At 45.8% G+C, this 20497-nt stretch overlaps 1 protein-coding gene across 4 annotated transcripts in view; it reads right to left on the reverse strand.

Annotated features, from left to right (window-relative positions):
- The window catches only part of MTMR7 (myotubularin related protein 7), a 97828-nt gene that overhangs the window by 38735 nt on the left and 38596 nt on the right, over positions 1–20497 (reverse strand). For all 4 annotated transcript variants that reach the window (XM_054029861.1, XM_054029858.1, XM_054029860.1 and 1 more), the window contains 3 exons: positions 19550–19707; positions 14808–14936; positions 8111–8245 (listed from right to left, as the gene is read on the reverse strand). In XM_054029861.1, coding sequence (XP_053885836.1) covers positions 8111–8245; positions 14808–14936; positions 19550–19603 — 318 coding nt within the window. In that variant the 5' untranslated portion in view covers positions 19604–19707. The remainder of the gene's footprint in view (positions 1–8110; positions 8246–14807; positions 14937–19549; positions 19708–20497) is intronic.

A 20497-nucleotide genomic window follows, 5' to 3' on the forward strand; every position in this document is an offset into this window, starting at 1 on the left:
GTTCAGCGGCAATTCTGCGGTGGGTCCCTCTCAGAGGGAAGCACCTGCCGCCGAATTCCCACTGAAGAAGAAAGCAGCGCAATGGAGCTGCTGCTGGAGTGCCGCCGATAGCAAGTGCAATCGTGGCTTTTTTTTTTTTTCCTCACCGCTTGGGGCGGCAAAAACCCTGGATCCGGTCCTGCCATTGACACTTTATATTCTTACGATTTATAAGTATTTTCATATGATACAAAGATGATATATTGCTGTGCAATACAGAGTGATTTAAATCAACAATAAATGTTAAGGTCTTATCACAGTATCAGCATGAAGAAACTAGAATGGTTTCCATGCACAATACAACTGTTTAAATAGACTGAGATCATGGACCCATTTAGTTACATCAGATTATATTGTGTTATTATGGTTCTCATCTCTGTCCCTAATGCTGTGGGATTCAGGTTCACAGCTGGATATAAGCGCATATACCACACAAATGCTTCTCTAGGGCATTACTGCAAGGTCATGGGTTTTATTTTTTCTTACACAGCTGACTAAATTTTATTTTTTTATCAATTACTGAATATTGCCTTTAACTGTAGAATATAACCAGAAGTATCCTATTGACCACTCCACTGCTTCATGTTTGTAAGTATACTAATACTTCCCTGATCATTAATCTTCCATGGCTAGAGTTAGTTTGCCCAACGTACCAGAGAGTTAACAAAACACACTTTCTTGAAGCTTGGGAAGGTTGCAGTGTTTCAACCAAGATTGGTTGTAATCCCATCTTCAGGAATGTAATCACACTGCCCGATTATGTCCTAGGTGCAGGATAAAGGGGTGTTTTCCTTGCCTTCTCCTTATATTCTCCGAAGTTGGTTGTTTGTATCTCTGAGTCAGAATGACTCCACATAGCTCATTCTCCAGTGTGCTCCCTCCCATCAACTTTGTATGTAAATGGAGCTTCCATTGTGTTGGCGTACAGTGCTTAATTTACACACTGACTGAGAGGGACAGGTGAATAAACATCCTTTGTCTGGCAGAAACCTGTTTGTCAACTCTGCCTCAATACAGACTTTAGGAACATATCTTAGTATACATACATATCTCCATACACAGTATCTGTACATACATTTTACAATGATATTAACAACTAGTGTGATCCTGGCTTTCATTTAAGACCTCACATGATATTCTTTAGTGAACCAGAATATCAGGATATTCTGGTAACCCCCTTGCCAGCTGGCATTGAGGAATTTATGGGTCACATTCCTACAGACACCCAGTTGCCTTTCCTCTTCCATCTCTCTCCCTACTCTAAGGACTACCACTAGATGCAACCTACTTCCTACAGTCTCTCTCCCCAACTTATTTTTTGTTTGTTTTTTGGCCCAGCAGTCTCATCATACGAGGCTATGACCACTACCGTCTTCGTTATTTTTAAGCCAAAGTCTGTTTTTGTTTTTTAAAATATCCTTTCACTCATTCTAGCATCCTTAAGAAAATGCAGCAAAGCTTTTTTTTTGTGGCGGGCGGGTGAAATAACTATTACATTTCTCTAGCATTCTCATTAGTCCCTTTAGGGAAAAAATCTTTGATTCCAAGCCAAGTCAATTTTTCATACAGAGACTTTCTTTCCATAAAATATGGCCCACTACACTGCCATAGAACATGATCCACAGTTTCTTTCGTTGTGCACACTGTCTTTTTTAATAAGTTAAACCTATCATTTAAGGCACAATGACCTGCTAACACTCTAAAAATGACTACTTCACTTTTTCTATCATGGTGGTGGGGTACAGTAGTATCTTCAGTTTGAGCCTACATCACAGAAACTTTGTGCCCGTCCCCCTCACTCCCCTCCGTTCCCCCTTAGTCCATAGTTCTTGCCATTTCTTTGCAGGCTCCTTCGTGACCACACTTTTAAATTCTTGTGTGCTTAAGGGTATCTTAATATGCACCTCCTTATTTTGTAGAGCACGTTTTGCTGTTTTGTCAGCCATCTCATGTCAGGAATTCCAATACAACCAGAATCCATGCTGTTATTACAGATACCTGCTCGCATTTCTTCCATAGTTAGGAACATTATTTCACTTATGTCATTTCTGCTTTCTGAAGACCTTGTTCTGATTATCATTATATCCTGAGAAGGAATCAGTTAAAATTATAGCTGCAGCTGGATGCACATCTCTTATCCAGATTACTGCCAACACAGGTTTACTGCCACCATTAGTTTAGCTATCAGAACAGTCACATAATTCAATAGCCTTTTAGATTTCTGGATTCTGACTAGGAACACAGAAGGCTGTTCCCACTCTACCCATGCTATCAGCTTTTGATCTGTCTGCATAGATTTGGCAAAGCTGGCCCAGTTTTTCATAAATAAATTCAAAAATTTAATTGGTCATAATTAAGGCTACGTTTAGTCACGGGTATTTTTAGTAAAGGTCATGGACAGGTCACAGGCAGTAAACAAAAATTCACGGCCCGTGACCTGTCTATGACTTTTACTATATACCTCTAACTAAAATTTTGGCGGGGGAGCTGCTGGTGCTTGGGTGTGGGGGGCAGGCAGCGACGCGCAGCCCAGGACCCCCATGGGTGCTGGGGGTTGGGGAGCGGGCAGTGCCGTGCAGCCCGGGACCCTCACTGGTGCTGGGGAGGGCGGGGTGTCTCCGTACCCGGCTCTGCATGTCCCTGTAGCTCCTAGGCCGTGGAGGGGTCAGGGGGCTCTGTGCACTGCTCCCTCCACAAGCACCTGCTGTGCAGCTCCCATTGGCTGGGAACTGCAACCAATGGGAGCTGCAGGGGCGGGGCCTGCAAACGCAGGCAGTATGCGGAGCCCTCTGGCCCCTCTGCCACCTAGGAGCTGCAGAGCCATGCCAGTGGAAGCCAGGGAGCTGCCCACCCCAAGGTAAGTGCCCCCCAGCACCCCCAAATCCCTTGCCCCAAGCCCTCTCCCACATACCCAAACTGCTGCTGCTGACCTCAGGGAGCACACCCTGAGCCAGCACCAGCCGCTGCAGAAGTCACAGAAAGTCATGGAATCGCAGCCTTAGTCATAATGTGTGGTTTTTCCTTCTCTGTTTTTTCCATACAGTTCCATATTCACATATGGGTGAATTATTGTCCAGCTGTAATTTGATTTTCCATTATTAAAATTTTTTAGTTCTCTCAATTTTTCTTTCTATATAATTCCTTTACCCATTTTTTGGCCTGATAGTATGAGGAAGTCGAGACAATCCATATAATTTTGTCTACTAAGTTCCTAGCAATCTTCATAAATCTTTTCTGTTTTTCTGTTGTCAAGATTTCCTTTTATCTTTGTCCAAAAGATTAGATCTACTAGCTTCATTCTTAATTTTATAGGTGCTCTCCAGTGGCTATTTGCAGCACACACACTGGTGTTACATTGCGCCATGTTTCAATCACAGATCTTGGGCATGGAGCACTTCCAAGGTTTTAAGAATTGTTTTTGAGGCTAAACCGAAAGCTTGGCATCTGTAGTCTGAAACTGGTCTTATCAATGCTCTGAACATCATGAATACCTTCTTTTCTGTACCCCATTTGCTTTGAGCTACACCTGTAAGTTCATCCTACTTTTACATGGTATTATCTATGTGACCTTTCCAAGTTAATTTATTATCAAAACACTACTCTTAGGTACATAAACTTTTGACCTACACCTCTACCTCGATATAACGCTGTCCTCGGGAGCCAAAAAAATCTTACTGCGTTATAGGTGAAACCGCGTTATATCGAACTTGGTTTGATCCACTGGAGTGCGCAGCCCCGCTCCCCCGGAGTGCTGTGTTACCACGTTATATCCGAATTCGTGTTATATTGTGTCGCATTATATCAGGATAGAGGTGTATCTGAATTTTTTGCATCGTAAGTCTTATTCTTCCCTAATTTTCTTTCCGGTTAAAAGCATTTCCTTCGTTTTTACAAGTGAGAATTCAAATCCCCAATCATTTCACCACTTGGAAATTCTCTGGAGTACCGGATTTGTCTTTTCCATAGCTACTTTAAGTCTTTTATATTTAATCCATATAGCATAGTTGTCTGCAAAAAGGGAAAAACCTACTCCCATTTGCACACTTTCCAGGAAGTCATACATCATAACAGAAAATAAAGTGGACTGATAATACTGCCTTGTGGAGTTCGATCTGTAAGCCTGTACATTTTTGATAAAGCTGTTCCAACTTTAATTTGTATAGTTCTTTAAAAAATCCCTTATCCACTGACTCTCTTTTACTCAAGTGTGTTTAGTTTATATAGGAGGCCTTCACTCCATAGCTTGTCAAATGCTTTTTCAATGTCCAGGAAGACCATTATCATAAAATTCTTGGTCATTATGCTTTTTTGTTTCTCTGTAGCAGGATCAGGATCAAATTGGATCAGGATACCAGGAAGTAAGGGTCACGCACCAGCTTACAGACAGCAGGCAAATAGCAAAGTCAGGACAAAGCTGTGACAGAAGCCAGAGTCTAGGGTCCACAACAAAGCAGGGTCTATAGCACAAGCAAGCAGGCAGTTTGCATCATTGTTCAGGCCACTCTCTAGACTAGCTTCCTTATTTATATACCAGCATGAGCCAATCAATGGGCTCCAGGGGCCGCCACTCAGGCCCTGCTGAGTGGTACTTCCTGCAGTGCCCAGCTTCACAGGATCCTCCAGCAAAAGTCTCCCCTAAGCTTTCAATGGTAATGTAGCAGCATCATTAGCCCACACCCCCAATAGTCCCAGATTATAATCCCACAGGGTTTTACACCTTGTTTCTTAATTAGTAGCACCAATACTTGTTTCCATTCTATTAGCAGCAGTCCTTTTTCCCAAATATCATTACAACAAAACCACAATAGAATCTTAAGGCTCCCTTCTGACAAGTGTTCAATCTTTACCTGGAGCTGTATTTTTCTTGTTTCTAATGGCTGCAATAAGCTCCTACGCACTAAACTTTTTGTTTAACATATCATCACTATAGCCCCTCCAGCCTTATAATAGATCACTGTTATCCTCAATAAACCTCCCCCCCCCCCCAAAGAAAAAAAACGCGTTGTTTTGATTCATATCACTATTGACCTTTTGGGATTCTTTTGCTAAAGTGTCTGCCTTTCCTAAATTGAAGACCTCAGTTTCATTGCTTACAGTAAAACCAGATAGATATTTACTTTTACTTTGAAATCCATTCACTTTGAATTTGTTTATATATTTCTGAAAGCTTTGAATCTTTGTTCAATTTCCCACAGAAACTTCTCCAGCTTTCCTTTTTCAGCTTTTTGATAATCATTTGTGACACTGCCTTACATCTTTTATAATTCATTAACTTTTTACTATTCATTGAGTTTTTTGCTTGCTTGTATGCCCTATTTCCTTCCTTGATTGCTAATTTGCAGTCCTCATTCCACCAGAGTACCAGATTTCTAAGCTGGGAGCAGCTCTATACAAACAATTCATTTTCTACATTCATTAGTACCTTCTAAAATTTACAATAGTATGATATTTCAGTACTCAAGAAATGGTACCAGGGGCAGGCATACAGGAATGATTCTCTAGTCAGATGGCCAGTAGGGTGGTGGCCCTGCCTCTCAAAGGAAGTAAGATGCCTAGGTCCTAGTCAGAGGGAGGCACCTATCTCCACTTGGGATGCACAGCTGTGAGCCCTCTCCCAAAGCTGGGTGCCTAAGCCAGACCTTTCTTGTGAAAAACTATGGGGAGATAGTGGTGATGCCACTTCCTTATATCTAGTATCCCAGTGGTTAGAGCACTCATCCAAAACCTGGATTCCAATCTCTGCTCCAGAACAGGGAGGGGTTTGAACCTAGGTCACCCACATCCTGGATGAGTGCGCTAACCACTGGGTATTCTAGCGAGTGGGCTAAGGTGTGGGTTCCAATTCCTCCTCTGCCTTTTATGCAGGTTAGATGTACTTTCAGCATGTCTACTGACTTGGGCCCCCCAGGTGACACAAGCAGGGGAATCCCTAGTTTATGAATCCCGCCAGGGTTTATGAGTTAGGCTCCGAGCAGCTTGGTGTTGTCAGGATTTAGGGACTTTGACCATCCCCATTGGCAGAAATTGGCAGCTATAAGACTTCAGCAGTGGAAACTTAGGCACCTGCTGGGTTAGACAGCAGCTGAGCAAAGGTTTTGTGAATGCCAGTAGTACAGAGGCACAACTAGAATTTTCCTAAGAAGCGGGTTTTTCTCCCAGGTTACCTACCATCATATCCTAACCAAGTCACAATCTCTCCTTCTGGAGCAGGCCCGGGAGCAAAAGAGGAGGTGGCAGCGTGAGAAGATGGAGCCCTCACCCCACTCCAGGCTTTCTCTCCTCCCCTCACATGAAAGAGACTGGGATCGCCCTGTCCCCCCAATCATTTTGCCCCAGAATGGCACCTAAATGTGTGACTTAGCAGCCTAAACGGGCGGTTAGGTGTCCTGTGAATCTAACCCCAGATCTCTAATACAGAAACCTCTTTTAACTTGCAATGTATATATTTAAAAAAAGAAGCAGGCAGAATATTTTCTACCAAGTGCACTAAATTCCCATCTGCTCATCTTTTAGTGTCAGTGAACAATGTAAAAAAAGTTGCATCTGGACAGTGTTCTTTTAGGACAGTCCTCAGCTTGCCTTGCTATGAGGATATAAATAATCTGTTGAATTCAAATCTCTCTCTCCTTTTGAATTAAACATGAGTGTTCTCCCTAACACAAAGAAAGTAGTCTCTCAGCAATAACAAACAACCTAGCAAAAAATCATCCCAACCCCATTTCTCCCAACAGCTTCCAATCCCCATCTCCCTACCACAGTTCCCAATAAAAAGAAGAACAGGAGTACTTGTGGCACCTTCGGATGCATAAGATAGAAGTGGGCTGTAGTCCACGAAAGCTTATGCTCTAATAAATTTGTTAGTCTCTAAGGTGCCACAAGTACTCCTGTTCTTCTTTTTGCGGATACAGACTAAAACAGTTCCCAATGGTTTCTTTGGTCAACCAGTCCCAGCCTCCCGCTTCCCCTGGCTCCCAGTGCCAGCCTCCCATCCCAGCCTTCCTACCTAGCCAGTCCTAGCCTCCCTACCTCACCTAAGTCCCAGTCTCCTTGCCCAGCCAGTACCAGTCTCTGCCTCCCAGGTTCCTTGTGCCAATATATACCCCACGCCATCCTCTGCAATGTCCTCGACTTAGCTTTTGTCCACTCTGAATTTGAATCAGACCTTTTCCTTCTCCACACTGTCTGGGGGTCACCATTGCAAGCCCAGGAGAGATAGGCTCCCTGCTCTCACTACCAGTGCTTGGCCCCACCTTGGCCTGGAGCATCTGTGAGCAGCCATTACTGAGACAGTCTTTCTGAGCCCCTTAGCTCTGGGCTGGCGCATGAGTAGTCACTCAGTTGGAATGGCGTATGCTCAGTCCAGTCACAGGTAGGAGTTGTGAGGGGATGGAGGAGGCTCAGTCGCTCTGTGGGGATGGTACATGCAGAGTCTGGTCAGCACTAGGAGCTGTGAGGGGATAAGTCAGGGGTCGGCAACCTTTCAGAAGTGGTGTGCCAAGTCTTCATTTATTCACTCTAATTTAATGTTTCGTGTGCCAGTAATACATTTTGACATTTTCAGAAGGTCTCTTTCTCTAAGTCTATAATATATAACTAAATTATTGTTGTATGTAAAGTAAATAAGGCTTTAAAATGTTTAAGAAGCTTCATTTAAAATTAAATTAAAATGCAGAGCCCCCCGGACTGGTGGTCAGGACCCAGGCAGTGTGAGTGCCACTTAAAATCAGCTCGCGTGCCGCCTTCGGCACACGTGCCATAGGTTGCCTACCCCTGGGATAGAGGATGCTCACTGCAGATAGAATCTGGGGGATTTGAGCTGTTAAGCTCTATCAAGTCTCTACAGAGAATGTGTGAACTGTGATTTTTCAAAGGTTTATAACCTGGAGTTCAGACTCAAAAGGTAAGTCCAGAGTAACTTTACAGAGCGGCATTACTGTGGATTTACCTGGAAGTAACTGAGACTAGAATCTAGCCCCTAGTGACCACCATACTTTGGACTTTTGTATTTTCTCTGACTTTGCAACACACACCTGGTATTGTTAAATCTGTGCCAGAATTGTAACATACTTACTTTAGGCCGAGTGTCAACAACATATATGAAATTACTTCCTGGATTTGCCTTTCTGATGGCCTGTAACATCTGTTCATCCTCAAGGCACCGAGCACTGAAACCAGACAAGGGCTGGCTGCTCCTGCAGATTGAAGCCTGCATTAAAACAAATAACATCCCCCCCTTGTGTTTAATGTGCCTTAATAATTTACTATACAAAGTTATTTACAAAACAGATCACTAGGAAATGAACAAAATAGCGCCATTACATGTTCAATTACCAGGAAGAGTAGAGCAATATTATTAATTAAATGTAGCTGATGTGACAAAGTTCCGCCTCTATCTTGGTGGATCCTGCGCTTATTGGCGGATATTCTTGCCTCAGAGATTCACCATGTGGGTTGGGGAACAGCCCAGAGACCTTCCCCTCTGGAAGAACCCACAGTCCAGGTCAATTGGGAGGTTTGGGGGGAACCCGGGCCCACCCTCTACTCCGGGTTCCAGCCCAGGGCCCTGTGGACTGCAGCTGTCTATAGTGCCTCCTGTAACAGCTGCATGAGAGCTACAACTCCCTGGGCTACTTCCCCATGGCCTCCTCCAAACACCTTCCTTATTCTCACCACAGGACCTTCCTCCTGGTGTCTGATAACGCTTGTGCTCCTCAGTCCTCCAGCAGCACACCCTCTCCCTCTCTCTCAGCTCCTTGCACCTCTTGCTCCCAGCTCCTCACACTCGCACCACAAACTGAAGTGAGCTCCTTTTTAAAACCCAGGTGCCCTGATTAGCCTGCCTTAATTGATTCTAGAAGCTTCTTCTTAATTGGCTCCAGGTGTCCTAATTAGCCTGCCTGCCTTAACTGGTTCTAGCAGGTTCCTGATTACTCTAGTACAGCCCCTGCCGGTCACTCAGGGAACAGAAAACTACTCATCCAGTGACCAGCATATTTGCCCTCTACCAGACTCCTGTACCCCACTGGTCTGGGTCTGTCACATATCCCTTCCCCCTGCTCAACGCCAAGGGGTTGGGCAGCTTGGGACGCCAGACAGTGCACACGTGACAAGCCATCGGCGTTGCCATGACGGCTCCCTGCTCTGTGTTGCACATGGAACTGGAAAGGTTGGACAGATAAGAACCATCTGGTCACCCTTGTTTTCTTCTCCTTGTTCCGCTGCATCCATTGAAGAGGGGCATGGTCGGTCACGAGGACAAATCTGACCCGAGCAGGTAGTAGCGCAATGTTTCCATGGCCCATTTTACAGCGAGGCATTCTCTCTCCACCACTGCATATTTTTGTTCCCTTGGAAGGAGTTTCCGACTGAGGTATAGAATTGGGTGTTCCTCCTCCCTGACCATCTGTGATAGAACGGCCCCCAACCCTACTTCCGATGCATCCGTCTGCAAGATAAACTCCTTGGTGAAATCAGGGGCTATCAGTACGGGGTTACTGCAGAGGGCAGTCCGTAGGTCTGTGAATGCTTCCTCTGCTGTGTCAGACCATCTCACCAGATCAGGTCCACGGGCTTTCACTAGGTCTGTCAGGGGGCTTGCCCTTGTGGCAAAGTGGGGGATAAATCGTCGGTAATATCCCACCACACCTAGGAACGCCCGGACTTGTTTCTTGCGACTTGGTCAGGGCCAATTTTGGATGGCCTCTAACTTGTTCACTTGGGGTTTTACCAAACCTTTTCCCACAATGTAGCCAAGATATTTGACCTCTGTAAACCCTACAGCGCACTTGGCAGGGTTTGCTGTAAGGCCAGCTCGCCTGAAGGTATCGAGGACTGCCTCCATCTTCTCCAGGTGGGTTTCCCAGTCTGGGGTATGAATGACCACATCGTCCAAGTAGGCAGCAGCATAACTGTTATGCGGGCGTAATAGCTTGTCCATGAGGCGCTGGAAGGTAGCTGGGGCCTCATGTAGTCCAAAAGGGAGGACAGTATATTGAAAAAGACCCTCTGGTGTAGAGAATGCAGTCTTTTCCTTTGCGTCTTCTGCAAGGGGAATCTGCCAGTACCCCTTTGTCAAGTCTAGGAAGTCAAGTACCGGGCATTACCCAGACGGTCCACTAACTCATCTATGCAAGGTATGGGGTACGCGTCGAACTGGGATACTTCGTTTAGTCGCCGGAAGTTGTTGCAAAATCTTGTGGTGCCATCAAGTTTGTGCACCAGCATGATTGGGCTGGACCACTGACAGTGGGATTCTTCGATGATCCCCAACTCCAGCATTTTTTTTTTTACTTCTGCTTTTATTTCCTCCCTTTTTGCCGCTGCGATAGGGCCTCATTGTTACTCTGGCCCCAGGGTTCGTGACGATGTGGTGATATGTCTCGGTTGTTCAACCCAGTTTTATCGAGAACACATCTTGGTTCCGGAAGATCATCTCAGACACCTCATTCTTCTGGTCTGGTGTTAAATCGGGAGACACTCTCACCTGTTTGGAAGGCTTGTTTTCCTGGGTTAGGTCTTTTGGGACCGTTGTGCATGCCTCTTGTGCATGCCAGGGTTTCAGAAGGTTAACGTGATAAATCTGTTCTTGTTTTCTGCGTCCTGGCTGCCGCACCTTGTAGGTTACTTCCCCTCATAGGGGGAAGTACTTCAACCACCTCATAGGGCCCCTGCCATTGGGCCAGAAGCTTGCTTTCTGCCGTGGGTACCAACACCATAACCCAATCCCCTGGTTGGAACTGTCGCACTTTTGCCTGGCGATTGTAATGGGTTCACTGGGCCTCCTATGCCTTCTCCAAATGTTCCTGTACAATATGGGTAACCCGGGCTATCTGGTCTCGCATCTGCATTACATGCTCTATTATATTTCTCCCCTCATTGGGTTCCTCTTCCCAGATCTCTTTGGCGATATCTAGTATGCCACGGGGGTGACGCCCGTATAATAACTCAAAGGGGGAAAACCCAGTTGAGGCCTGTGGTACCTCCCGGATAGTGAACATAAGGTAGGGTAGTAGGGTGTCCCAATCCTTCCCGTCCCGACTTACCACCTTCCTTATCATAGCCTTGAGGGTTCGGTTAAACCTTTCTACCAACCCATCAGTCTGCGGATGGTAGACCGAAGTTCTCAAGGTATGTATATGGAGCAGCGTACAGAGGTCCTTCATTAGCTTCGACATAAATGGGGTTCCTTGGTCGGTTAATATCTCCTTTGGTAGCCCCATTCGGGCAAAGATCCCCACCAGCTTTTTGGCTATAGTTTTAGAGGCCATGTTCCGCAGGGAGACGGCTTCTGGGTAGCGAGTAGGATAGTCCAAAACAACAAGTATATATTGGTGGCCCCGAGCCGTCTTCTCCAGTGGTCCCACTAGGTCCATGGCTATTCGCTCGAAGGGGACCTCTATGATGGGAAGGGGTACTAAAGGTGCTCTCAAGTGGACCGGGACTACGCAGCTGACACTCCAGGCAGGAGGCACAGTACCTCCACACTTCTTCATGTACTCCGGGCCAGAAGAACCGTCGTAGGACTCGTGCCAGGGTCTTCTCTACACCCAAATGCCCCCCAAAAAGATGACTATGAGCCAGACTTAATACAGCGTTCTGGTGTTTTTGAGGTACTAGGATCTGCTGTACCTTCTGCCCCTGTACTGTTGCAACCCGGTATAAGAGATCCTTCTTCATTATGAAGTAGGGTCCTGGTCCCTGGGTTTTTCCTTCCATGGGGACCCCATCTATTTCAGTCACCTCCTTCCTAATGTTGTCATACCTTGGGTCTTCTGCCTGGTCCCATCCAAAATTTCCTCTCCCGGGGCTAATCTGCCCAAGATCTAGGGGCCCAGTCTACTGGTTCAGAAGCATTAGGGTGGAGGTCAGACTCAGGTGCTTCTCCCTCCTGCGTGGCCTCCTTTTCAGCTGCGCGGGTCCGCCTACCTACAAGAGCGACCCTCTGGCTTTGGGTCAGTATTCGGGTTCCCAAGGCCTTAGCTGCCCTTCTTTCCCTTTTTGTCTTTCTACCCTGTCTGGGAGTGGAGAACAAATCTGGGGATGCCTCACCAATTTTAGGGTCTCCATATTTCTCCAATCCCCCTACTGGGAGTAAGTTTCCAAACCCTGGGAAGTCCCTCCCTATGAGCTCCGGGTATGGGAGTTTAGGGACTACACCTGCTGCTATCTCAGTAGTGTTCCCTTGGATCTCGATTTTTACTGGGATGGTGGGGTAGTAACTAACTGTCCCATGGACACATGTTATCCCCGGACGTTTAGCCTGCAGCAGCTGACTACGCTTCACGAGCTTCCCTGAGATAAGCGTGATAGCACTCCCGGAATCAACCAGTGCCGTGGTCCCTATCCCATTTAGTTTCACTGGTCTGGCATACATATGTGGGGTTAGTGAGACCCCCACAAGGTGGATTAGGGAGCATGGATCTGCCCAGTTCCCCAGGTTACACTGCATAGGCTCCTCAGCATTGGGACACTGCGCAGCTATGTGTCCCCACTCCCCGCAGGCATAACATCTATATGGAGCTCTAGGCGTTCCCCGGTCTCTTGGTTTGGGCAGTCTAACATCAGGATCCTCTTCTCCCTCAGTGCTCCGACTCTTTGTGGCCTCTAATGGGCCTTCAGCCTCTCTCTTTTTCCATCTGGGCCCTCCTGGTGGCCCAGTCACCCGAACTTTAGGGCTTGGTGCTGCTAGTTTAACCCGGGGTGCCTCTTCCTTAACTGGTCGGGTCAGGTCCCTCGCTGTCCTTTGCCTCTCTACCAGGGTGACAATTTCGTCATAGGTGAAGGGTTCGTTCTGGCTTACCCAGGCACGAAGGTCTGGTGGTAGTCCCCTCATGTATCGGTCGATGACCAGAACCACTAGTATCTCTTCCGGACTCCGGGACTCTGTTTGCAACCACTTTCGTGTGAGATGGATGAGGTCATACAATTGGGACCGCGGGGTTTTGTCTTCCTGATACCTCCAACCGTGATACTGCTGGGCCCGCACTGCTGTCGTTACCCCAGATCTGGCCAGGATCTCTGCTTTCAGCTGGGTAGTCTGCCGATGCCTCTTCAGGCAGATCATGGTAGGCCTTCTGGGCCTCCCCACACAGGAATGGGGCAAGGATGCCAGATCACTGATCTCGAGGCCAGCCCTCCCGTAGGGCTGTCCTCTCAAAGGCCAGAAAGTATGCCTCTACATCATCCTCCCGTGTCATTTTCTGCAGCCAATGGCTGGCCCCTATGAGCCGCGTCCCATCACGGCCACGATTCAGCTCTGTAAGGGACTTTACCTGGTTTACCAGTTCCCGCCCGCAACATAGCTCGGTCTTGAGCAGCCTGGTCCATCAGCAGGCGATTAGTCTCTTGCTGCAGCCGCACTGCCTCCTGTTGGGTGGCTGCCTGGACACGGGTAGCCTCCTGCTGGGCCGCCGTAGCTTGTATCAGCGCCCGCACTACGTCATCCATTGTGGTGAAAAAAAAAAAAAACCCTCTCCCTTTTTTGTTTGTTTGTTGTTGTTTTGTTTGTTTTTTGTTTTTTTAAATCATCCTCCTTCTTCCGCCGCACTATTCACCCCAAGATCCCACTCCTGACACCAGTGTGACAAAGTTCCTCCTCTATCTTGGTGGGTCCTGCGCTTATTGGCAGATTTTCTTGCCTCAGAGATTCACCATGTGGGTTGGGGAACAGCCCAGAGACCTTCCCCTCTGGAAGAACCCACAGTCCAGGTCAATTGGGAGGTTTGGGGGAAACCTGGGCCCGCCCTCTACTCCGGGTTCCAGCCCAGGGCCCTGTGGACTGCAGCTGTCTATAGTGCCTCCTGTAACAGCTGCATGAGAGCTACAACTCCCTGGGCTACTTCCCCATGGCCTCCTCCAAACACCTTCCTTATTCTCACCACAGGACCTTCCTCCTGGTGTCTGAGCTTGTGCTCCTCAGTCCTCCAGCAGCACACCCTCTCCCTCTCTCTCAGCTCCTTGCACCTCTTGCTCCCAGCTCCTCACACTTGCACCACAAACTGAAGTGAGCTCCTTTTTAAAACCCAGGTGCCCTGATTAGCCTGCCTTAATTGATTCTAGAAGCTTCTTCTTAATTGGCTCCAGGTGTCCTAATTAGCCTGCCTGCCTTAACTGGTTCTAGCAGGTTCCTGATTACTCTAGTACAGCCCCTGCTCCGGTCACTCAGGGAACAGAAAACTACTCATCCAGTGACCAGTATCTTTGCCCTCTACCAGACTCCTGTACCCCACTGGTCTGGGTCTGTCACACTGAATATTAATAATTTAATGTTGTTGTCTCTGTCAGCACCCCTGTATTCACACCCTACATATTACTGCAATGATTTCTGTACAGAATATGCCTTGTGAAATACCATTTGAAAACCAATAACATTCTGGTCAATAGTATCATTGTAAAATATATGAAACAATGCTGTATGTGAAATTATGGATGCTCACTGATATTATGCTTTAAAGTCTGTGACTAAAAGGTGTTTAAACCACGCATGTCAGGAGGAATTGATAAACGGGTTTGTCCAGACAATGGAAAGAGTCCAACACCTCAAACCAGGTGTGGCCAAATTCAATGGGCTATTCATTTGTATTGGAGGTTGCATCAAGAAGAGATAATTTGCAGAATAGCAACCACCAGCAGGATCAGGGAACTACATGCTTATGGGGTAACTGTTGGTGTCCAGGCTGTGAGCTACAGCAGCAGAGCATTTAAGGCACCAGGGTTACAGGCCAGGTGGTCTCACACCCTCTCACCCCAAAACACAGGTCCAAACTTACATTATTATCCTTGCAGTAGTAGGAAAGGGCTGGGAAACGTCTTCTGCTCCGGAATTTAGAGCTCCCCACAATGATGTGTGCAGTTGTAGATTCTGGTACGTACACTTCAGTAGGGTATGAATCACAGACCTGCCAAAGGAAACTGTTTGTTTGCTTACTTTGTCTATTCAAATAGAACTTAGCATAAATGTTAACTTTAATCATCACCATTACAAAAACAAAATCCCAATTACACACCACCCTCATTCTGAGGATCCTAAAGTGTTTCAAACATTAATTATGCCCCTGTGACATTAATTATGCCCCTGTCCCCTTAATAGAAGAGGGGCCTCGGAGTTAACCCTCCCCCATCACATGGCACGGTCCTTTAATATTTTGGAAGGCCTGATATATACAAGGACCAAGCAGATACAGGTAGAAAGAAAGTGGTTTGGAAATAAGGAGTGTTTGGAAGGAAATCCCATTACTGTTTCTTTAAGGGCCTAGGACCAGGAGCCTTGCAGAGTGGACGGCGCAAGGCTCTCTTCTCTCTCAGCCAACTAGGATGAGCTTTAGGAAGGGGACTAGTATATCTGCTGTCTCCTCCTTCGTAGCAAGGGAGACACCACTAAGAAGAGGTTGTCTGCTGAATCCTCTGAGTATTGACTGGGGGAAAGGAGGCTAGTTGAAAGAGAAGCTAGCTGAGGCCCTACAGCTTGTTTAAATCAAATCCCTGACTCTAAGAAGAGGGGCTCCTGTTTTAAGGAGGAGAAACCAGAAAGATTGTTTGAAGTACAACCCCATCTCTAGAAAGAGGTTGGGCTTCAGTCTTAAGGAGAGAGAAGTTGGCTGTCTGCAGTTCAACCTAGCTGCTGCCAAAGAAACTGGGTAGGGCCTTAAGGAAGCTTGTCAGCAGCAGGCTGGGAAAAAGACACAAAGAGACAAAACTCCAGGGTGGAAGTAATGGAGGCTGTAGGCCAGAGAGAGAGGTGGATAAATATCGGGGGAAAGAGGAGGAGCTCAGGGAAGTGGCAAAAGATTGGCAGGAGTGGTCCTTAGCTGCCTAACACAGGGTTCCTGGGCTGGAACCAAGAGGAGAAGGTGGGCCTCGGTTCTCCTTCCCCAGCAATAGGGAAGGTACAAGTCTTGGGACTGAAAGATGCAAAGACAGCTGACTAATAGCTGGAGCTGGGGGCCGTGGGCCTGGCATAAAGATTCTGGATTTTCTGTTTGAACTTTTCTGTTACCCCAGAAGGAGACTGAACTGAAAGATGACCAGGCAGGAGGGCCCGGCCATGGAAGCTGCAGACTACTGCAGAACCAGAACAGTGAAAAAGGCAGTACAAGAACAAAAGAAGGCCTGCAATGCCATGTTCTGGCATGAGGCGGTGCGATGATGGTGTGTTCACCATGTGACAGACTGTCACAGGACCTCTAGGAGATAGGAAATTATTATTATCATTATCCCAATTTTACAGATGGTAAAATTGAAACAGAAAAAGGTGGAGTGCTATATATTCATGTATCCAATAACTTTTTCAGTACACAGGATGAACAGGGGTTCTGGGAATGAATCAGGATTGTGTAGTAAAGAAGGGTATTGTCTGTAGGACCACGTCTCATCAGTTGCAGAATTTGGAAGGTGTGCAAGGAAATTGTCTTTTCTCTTCCCGGTTGACTCATGGTTATGCAGTTGAATGCTGTCCTGAGGAATCTGGCCTCTGCCACAGAGTTCCTAGGTGATGCTGGGCAAGCCACTTAAACTGAAGTGTTCAGTCAGTGACTAACTGTATGTTCTTCATTTTTGGGTGCCCAACATGAGACACCTGAGATGAGATTTGCAGAAGTGCTAAGTGCTCACAGCTGCAGCTGAAGTCACCAGGAGCTGTACTTTGAATATAAAAAGTGCAATCAAAATGCTAAATTCTCTAGAAAATCAGTTCCTTAGCATCTCTAATTGGGCATCCAAAATTGATGGACACTTGACAACTTTGGGTCTAAATCTCTCTGTACTTCAGTTCTCCAGCTGTAAAATGGGGATAAAAATACCAACTACTCTCACAGGGGTGCTAAGATTAATTAATAGTTGTGAAGCATTCTGATAGTATGATGAGCACCACAGAAACACCCAAGAGGATATTAATAACTGTATATTCAGTGCTGGGTTTGGATATTGTGTGGTTAAGATCTGGGGGCACAAGCTGACTGAGGAGAAAAAGAAATATTTAATAACTACTCATTCCCTGACAATAGCTCAGTGGTTTGAGCATTGGCCTATGGAAAAAATGTGATCATGTAATTAGACACATAAGGGAGGCTGACCTGAGGTTACACATGCTACCTTAATTCTGGCATTTCCTAATGTGTGAGGGCTTGACTTTGCAACCTTAATGTTCTTGTAAGGTATTTCTTTTGGATGCTATTTTAATAGAGTTCCCTTTTCAGTGTTGGAAGATAGCACTGAATTCTTGTAATTCTTTACCATTGTCACATGAGAAATTGGTTTTGCACCAATAAAGACTGGCTCCAGTGGAGTTATTTTTGATTAAGTGAGATCAGATTTAGGCATGTTTCAGGGACATGAAAAAAATGTGACTGATTTTTATGTATGTATATATGAAAAACATTTCTTTATTTATAATGGGTATTACTTTATATTAAATAATAAAAATAACTACTTTGTCTCTTCCTTCTGTGTAGTCTTTCCTCCTTTTTCTCCCTTATCCTGCCTTCATTACCCGTTTCTTCCCTTCTACGATCCATTTAGATCAAATGTTTTCAGTGCTTTTGGTGTCTAATTTCCCTTGTTTTTCTATAATATTTCATGATTCATCCTTCCTTCTGTAGCTCATTCTGATCCCTTACATTTACGGCTGTGTCGCATTAACCCCTACATTTTCCCTAAACCAGAAGTTTTCAACCTCTTCCTTACCAGGTCCAACCTGTTTCTCTCTCCTTCTCCCTTATCATTTAGGAAATGAAGGGTTGACACAACCCCTGATACCTGTTTGCAACACCATCCCCATCCCCAGGGCTGGTTGTAATCCCCAGGTTGAGAGCCCCTGCCCTAAATTAAGTCTTCTATCATACTATTTCCACAATTCTATAATAAATGCAAACTTTTTATATTAGAAACAAAAGAAAACAATTAACTTCTGGCAGAACATACAGTCCCCTCTGAGGAGGTCTCAAAACCCCAAGTGATCTTGTATAGCATGTGTGCGCTCCAATGGCAAGGCACAATGGGAGTGAGCTGATGTGTATGGACAGGCTGACTTCAGAACTGGTTTAGGCTGTTATCTCTTTCCATTAATGTTACTTCACCACATTTTTGAAGTCTGACTCAAACAAATGTAGGCCAGGATAGGAACATCAACTAGCTAGGTAGAAAGGAGTGGAATTAAGATTTGTGACTTCTCAGACCATTGTGATAATATTCCATCACAAACAATCCTCAGCAGCACTGCACGTAATTTCATGAACAAGGTAAGAAAGTGTTAAATTCATTCTTTCAAACTAATGGCTTGTGTAACTATTAGGTAGAAAAAAAAAATTTTTAAATACTCACTACCCCCAATTCAGCAAATCATTCATATGCTTAACTATGCATGTGCTTAAAATTATTTTGACAAGTCACTTTATCTCCTTGTACAGTAACTCCTCACTTAACGTTGTAGTTATGTTCCTGAAAAATGCGACTTTAAGCGAAACGATGTTAAGCAAATCCAATTTCCCCATAAGAATTAATGTAAATGGGGGGTTAGGTTCCAGGGAATTTTTTTTCATCAGACAAAAGACTATATTATATATATACATACACACAGTATAAGTTTTAAACAAACAATTTAATACTGGTACACGATGATGATTGTGAAGCTTGGTGGAGGAGTCAGAGGGTGGGATATTTCCCAGGAAATGCCTTACTGCTAAATGATGAACTAGCAATTGGCTGAGCCCTCAAGGGTTAACTCTCACACTCTACAAGGCAGCAGGAATGGAGGGAGGGGAGAGAGCATCGGAGACAGAGACACACACTGTGTGTGTGTGAGAGAGAGAGATGCGCATTTCCCCTTTAAGTACACTGCCTTGTTAATTAGATCAGCTTGCTGAGACCGCAGCTGCTGCTGCCAGCAAGCTCCCTCTGTCCTGAGCCCTGTTGTGTGTCCCCCCTGCTCTATGGAAGATGGGGTAAGTGGGGTGCAGGAGCAGGGGGGAGAGGGACACCCTGACATTAGCCCCCTTCTTCCTCCCTTCCCCTCCCCCCGCCAGCATAGCAAGCAGGAGTCTCGGGGAGCAGCTCCAAGGCAGAGAGCAGGAGCAGCACATGGCAGTGGGGGAAGGGACAGCTACAATTGCTAGCCTGCTGGGCAGTTGCTGCACAGGGAACTTAGGGGAGCGGGGAGCTGATAGGGGGGCTACTGGTCCACCCTGGTTCCAAGCCCCCATCTGCAAGCAGTGGACAAAACAGGCGGCTGCCAAATGACGTTAAAAGGGAGCATTGCACAATTTTAAATGAGCATGTTCCCTAATTGATCAGCAACGTAACAACGAAACGTTAACCGGGACGACTTTAAGTGAGGAGTTACTGTACTTCCATTCCACATGGGTAAAACAGAGATAATGAGTCCTTTCTCCCACTCTGTCTAACGTCTTTGGGACAGGGACTGTCTCTTAGGATGCTATGTACAGCACTTAACACCACGAGGCCCCTGCCTTGGTTAGGGTCTCTAAGATCTACTGTAATACAAATTATAATTACACACTTGGTAGTCTCGATTTACATCACTGATCTGCCAATAGTTATTTGGAACACCCATCCGATGATATTCTTCATTGAGGCTCACAAGCTTCCATCCTTGTTCTCGCTCTTCTTTATCTAACTTTGGGTTGAATGAGAAGCAGTAGAGCTCTTCATATTTCACTGAAAGAGAAAAAAAGAGGCAATAAGACAGGACAGTAAATCTGAACTGAGATCAAAGTCTCCAAAAACAAAGCTGGTATGTTATTCTCTGGGATGTTATTCATCTGTATGGGATGTTATTCTCTGTTATTCCCATTCAGAATCGTATGTTTTGCTATGCGAAAGCCCACATACCAGCATCTAATCACATAGAAGCTTACTTTGAAAGTAGTAGGCTATTCTGCTGTTTGTGGCCTTTTTCCCCTTTTTGTACAGGCCTGTATTATTGATCCTACTTAAAATATAGGAGGAGGAGCGAGGGCATGGCAGACTCAGGGGAGGAGGTGGGAAGGGGTGGAGTGGGGGCAGGTCCTGTGGCAGAGCCTGGGGCTGAGCAGTGAGCACCCCCAGCACATTGGAAAATTGGCTCCTGTAGCTCCAGTCCCGGAGTCAGAGCCTATACAAGGAGCTGCATATTAACTTCTGAAGAGCTGCACGTGGCTCCGGAGCCACAGGTTGGCCACCCCTGCTCTAACACATCACAAGTGCATGTTTCATCCTCTCACTGTATGGTCCTTATAGATTTTGGATCAAAGATTTTAGTATATAAACAAAATAAAGTACACTGAATTCTGGTAAACTGAGTCACATCTGTTGTCAAAACGTCACCATTTGATAAATCTGTTTCAGACTGTAACTGTCTTGAAATCAAACAGGTTTAAATACAACCCTTGGTTACTTCTATTTTATGTCCTTGATAAGCAGAATAGAGAACAGGAACTTTTTATGTATGGCTTTAATAAAAATGGTT

Source organism: Malaclemys terrapin, chromosome 5 (genome assembly GCF_027887155.1).
Source record: "Malaclemys terrapin pileata isolate rMalTer1 chromosome 5, rMalTer1.hap1, whole genome shotgun sequence".
NCBI lineage: Eukaryota > Metazoa > Chordata > Testudines > Emydidae > Malaclemys > Malaclemys terrapin.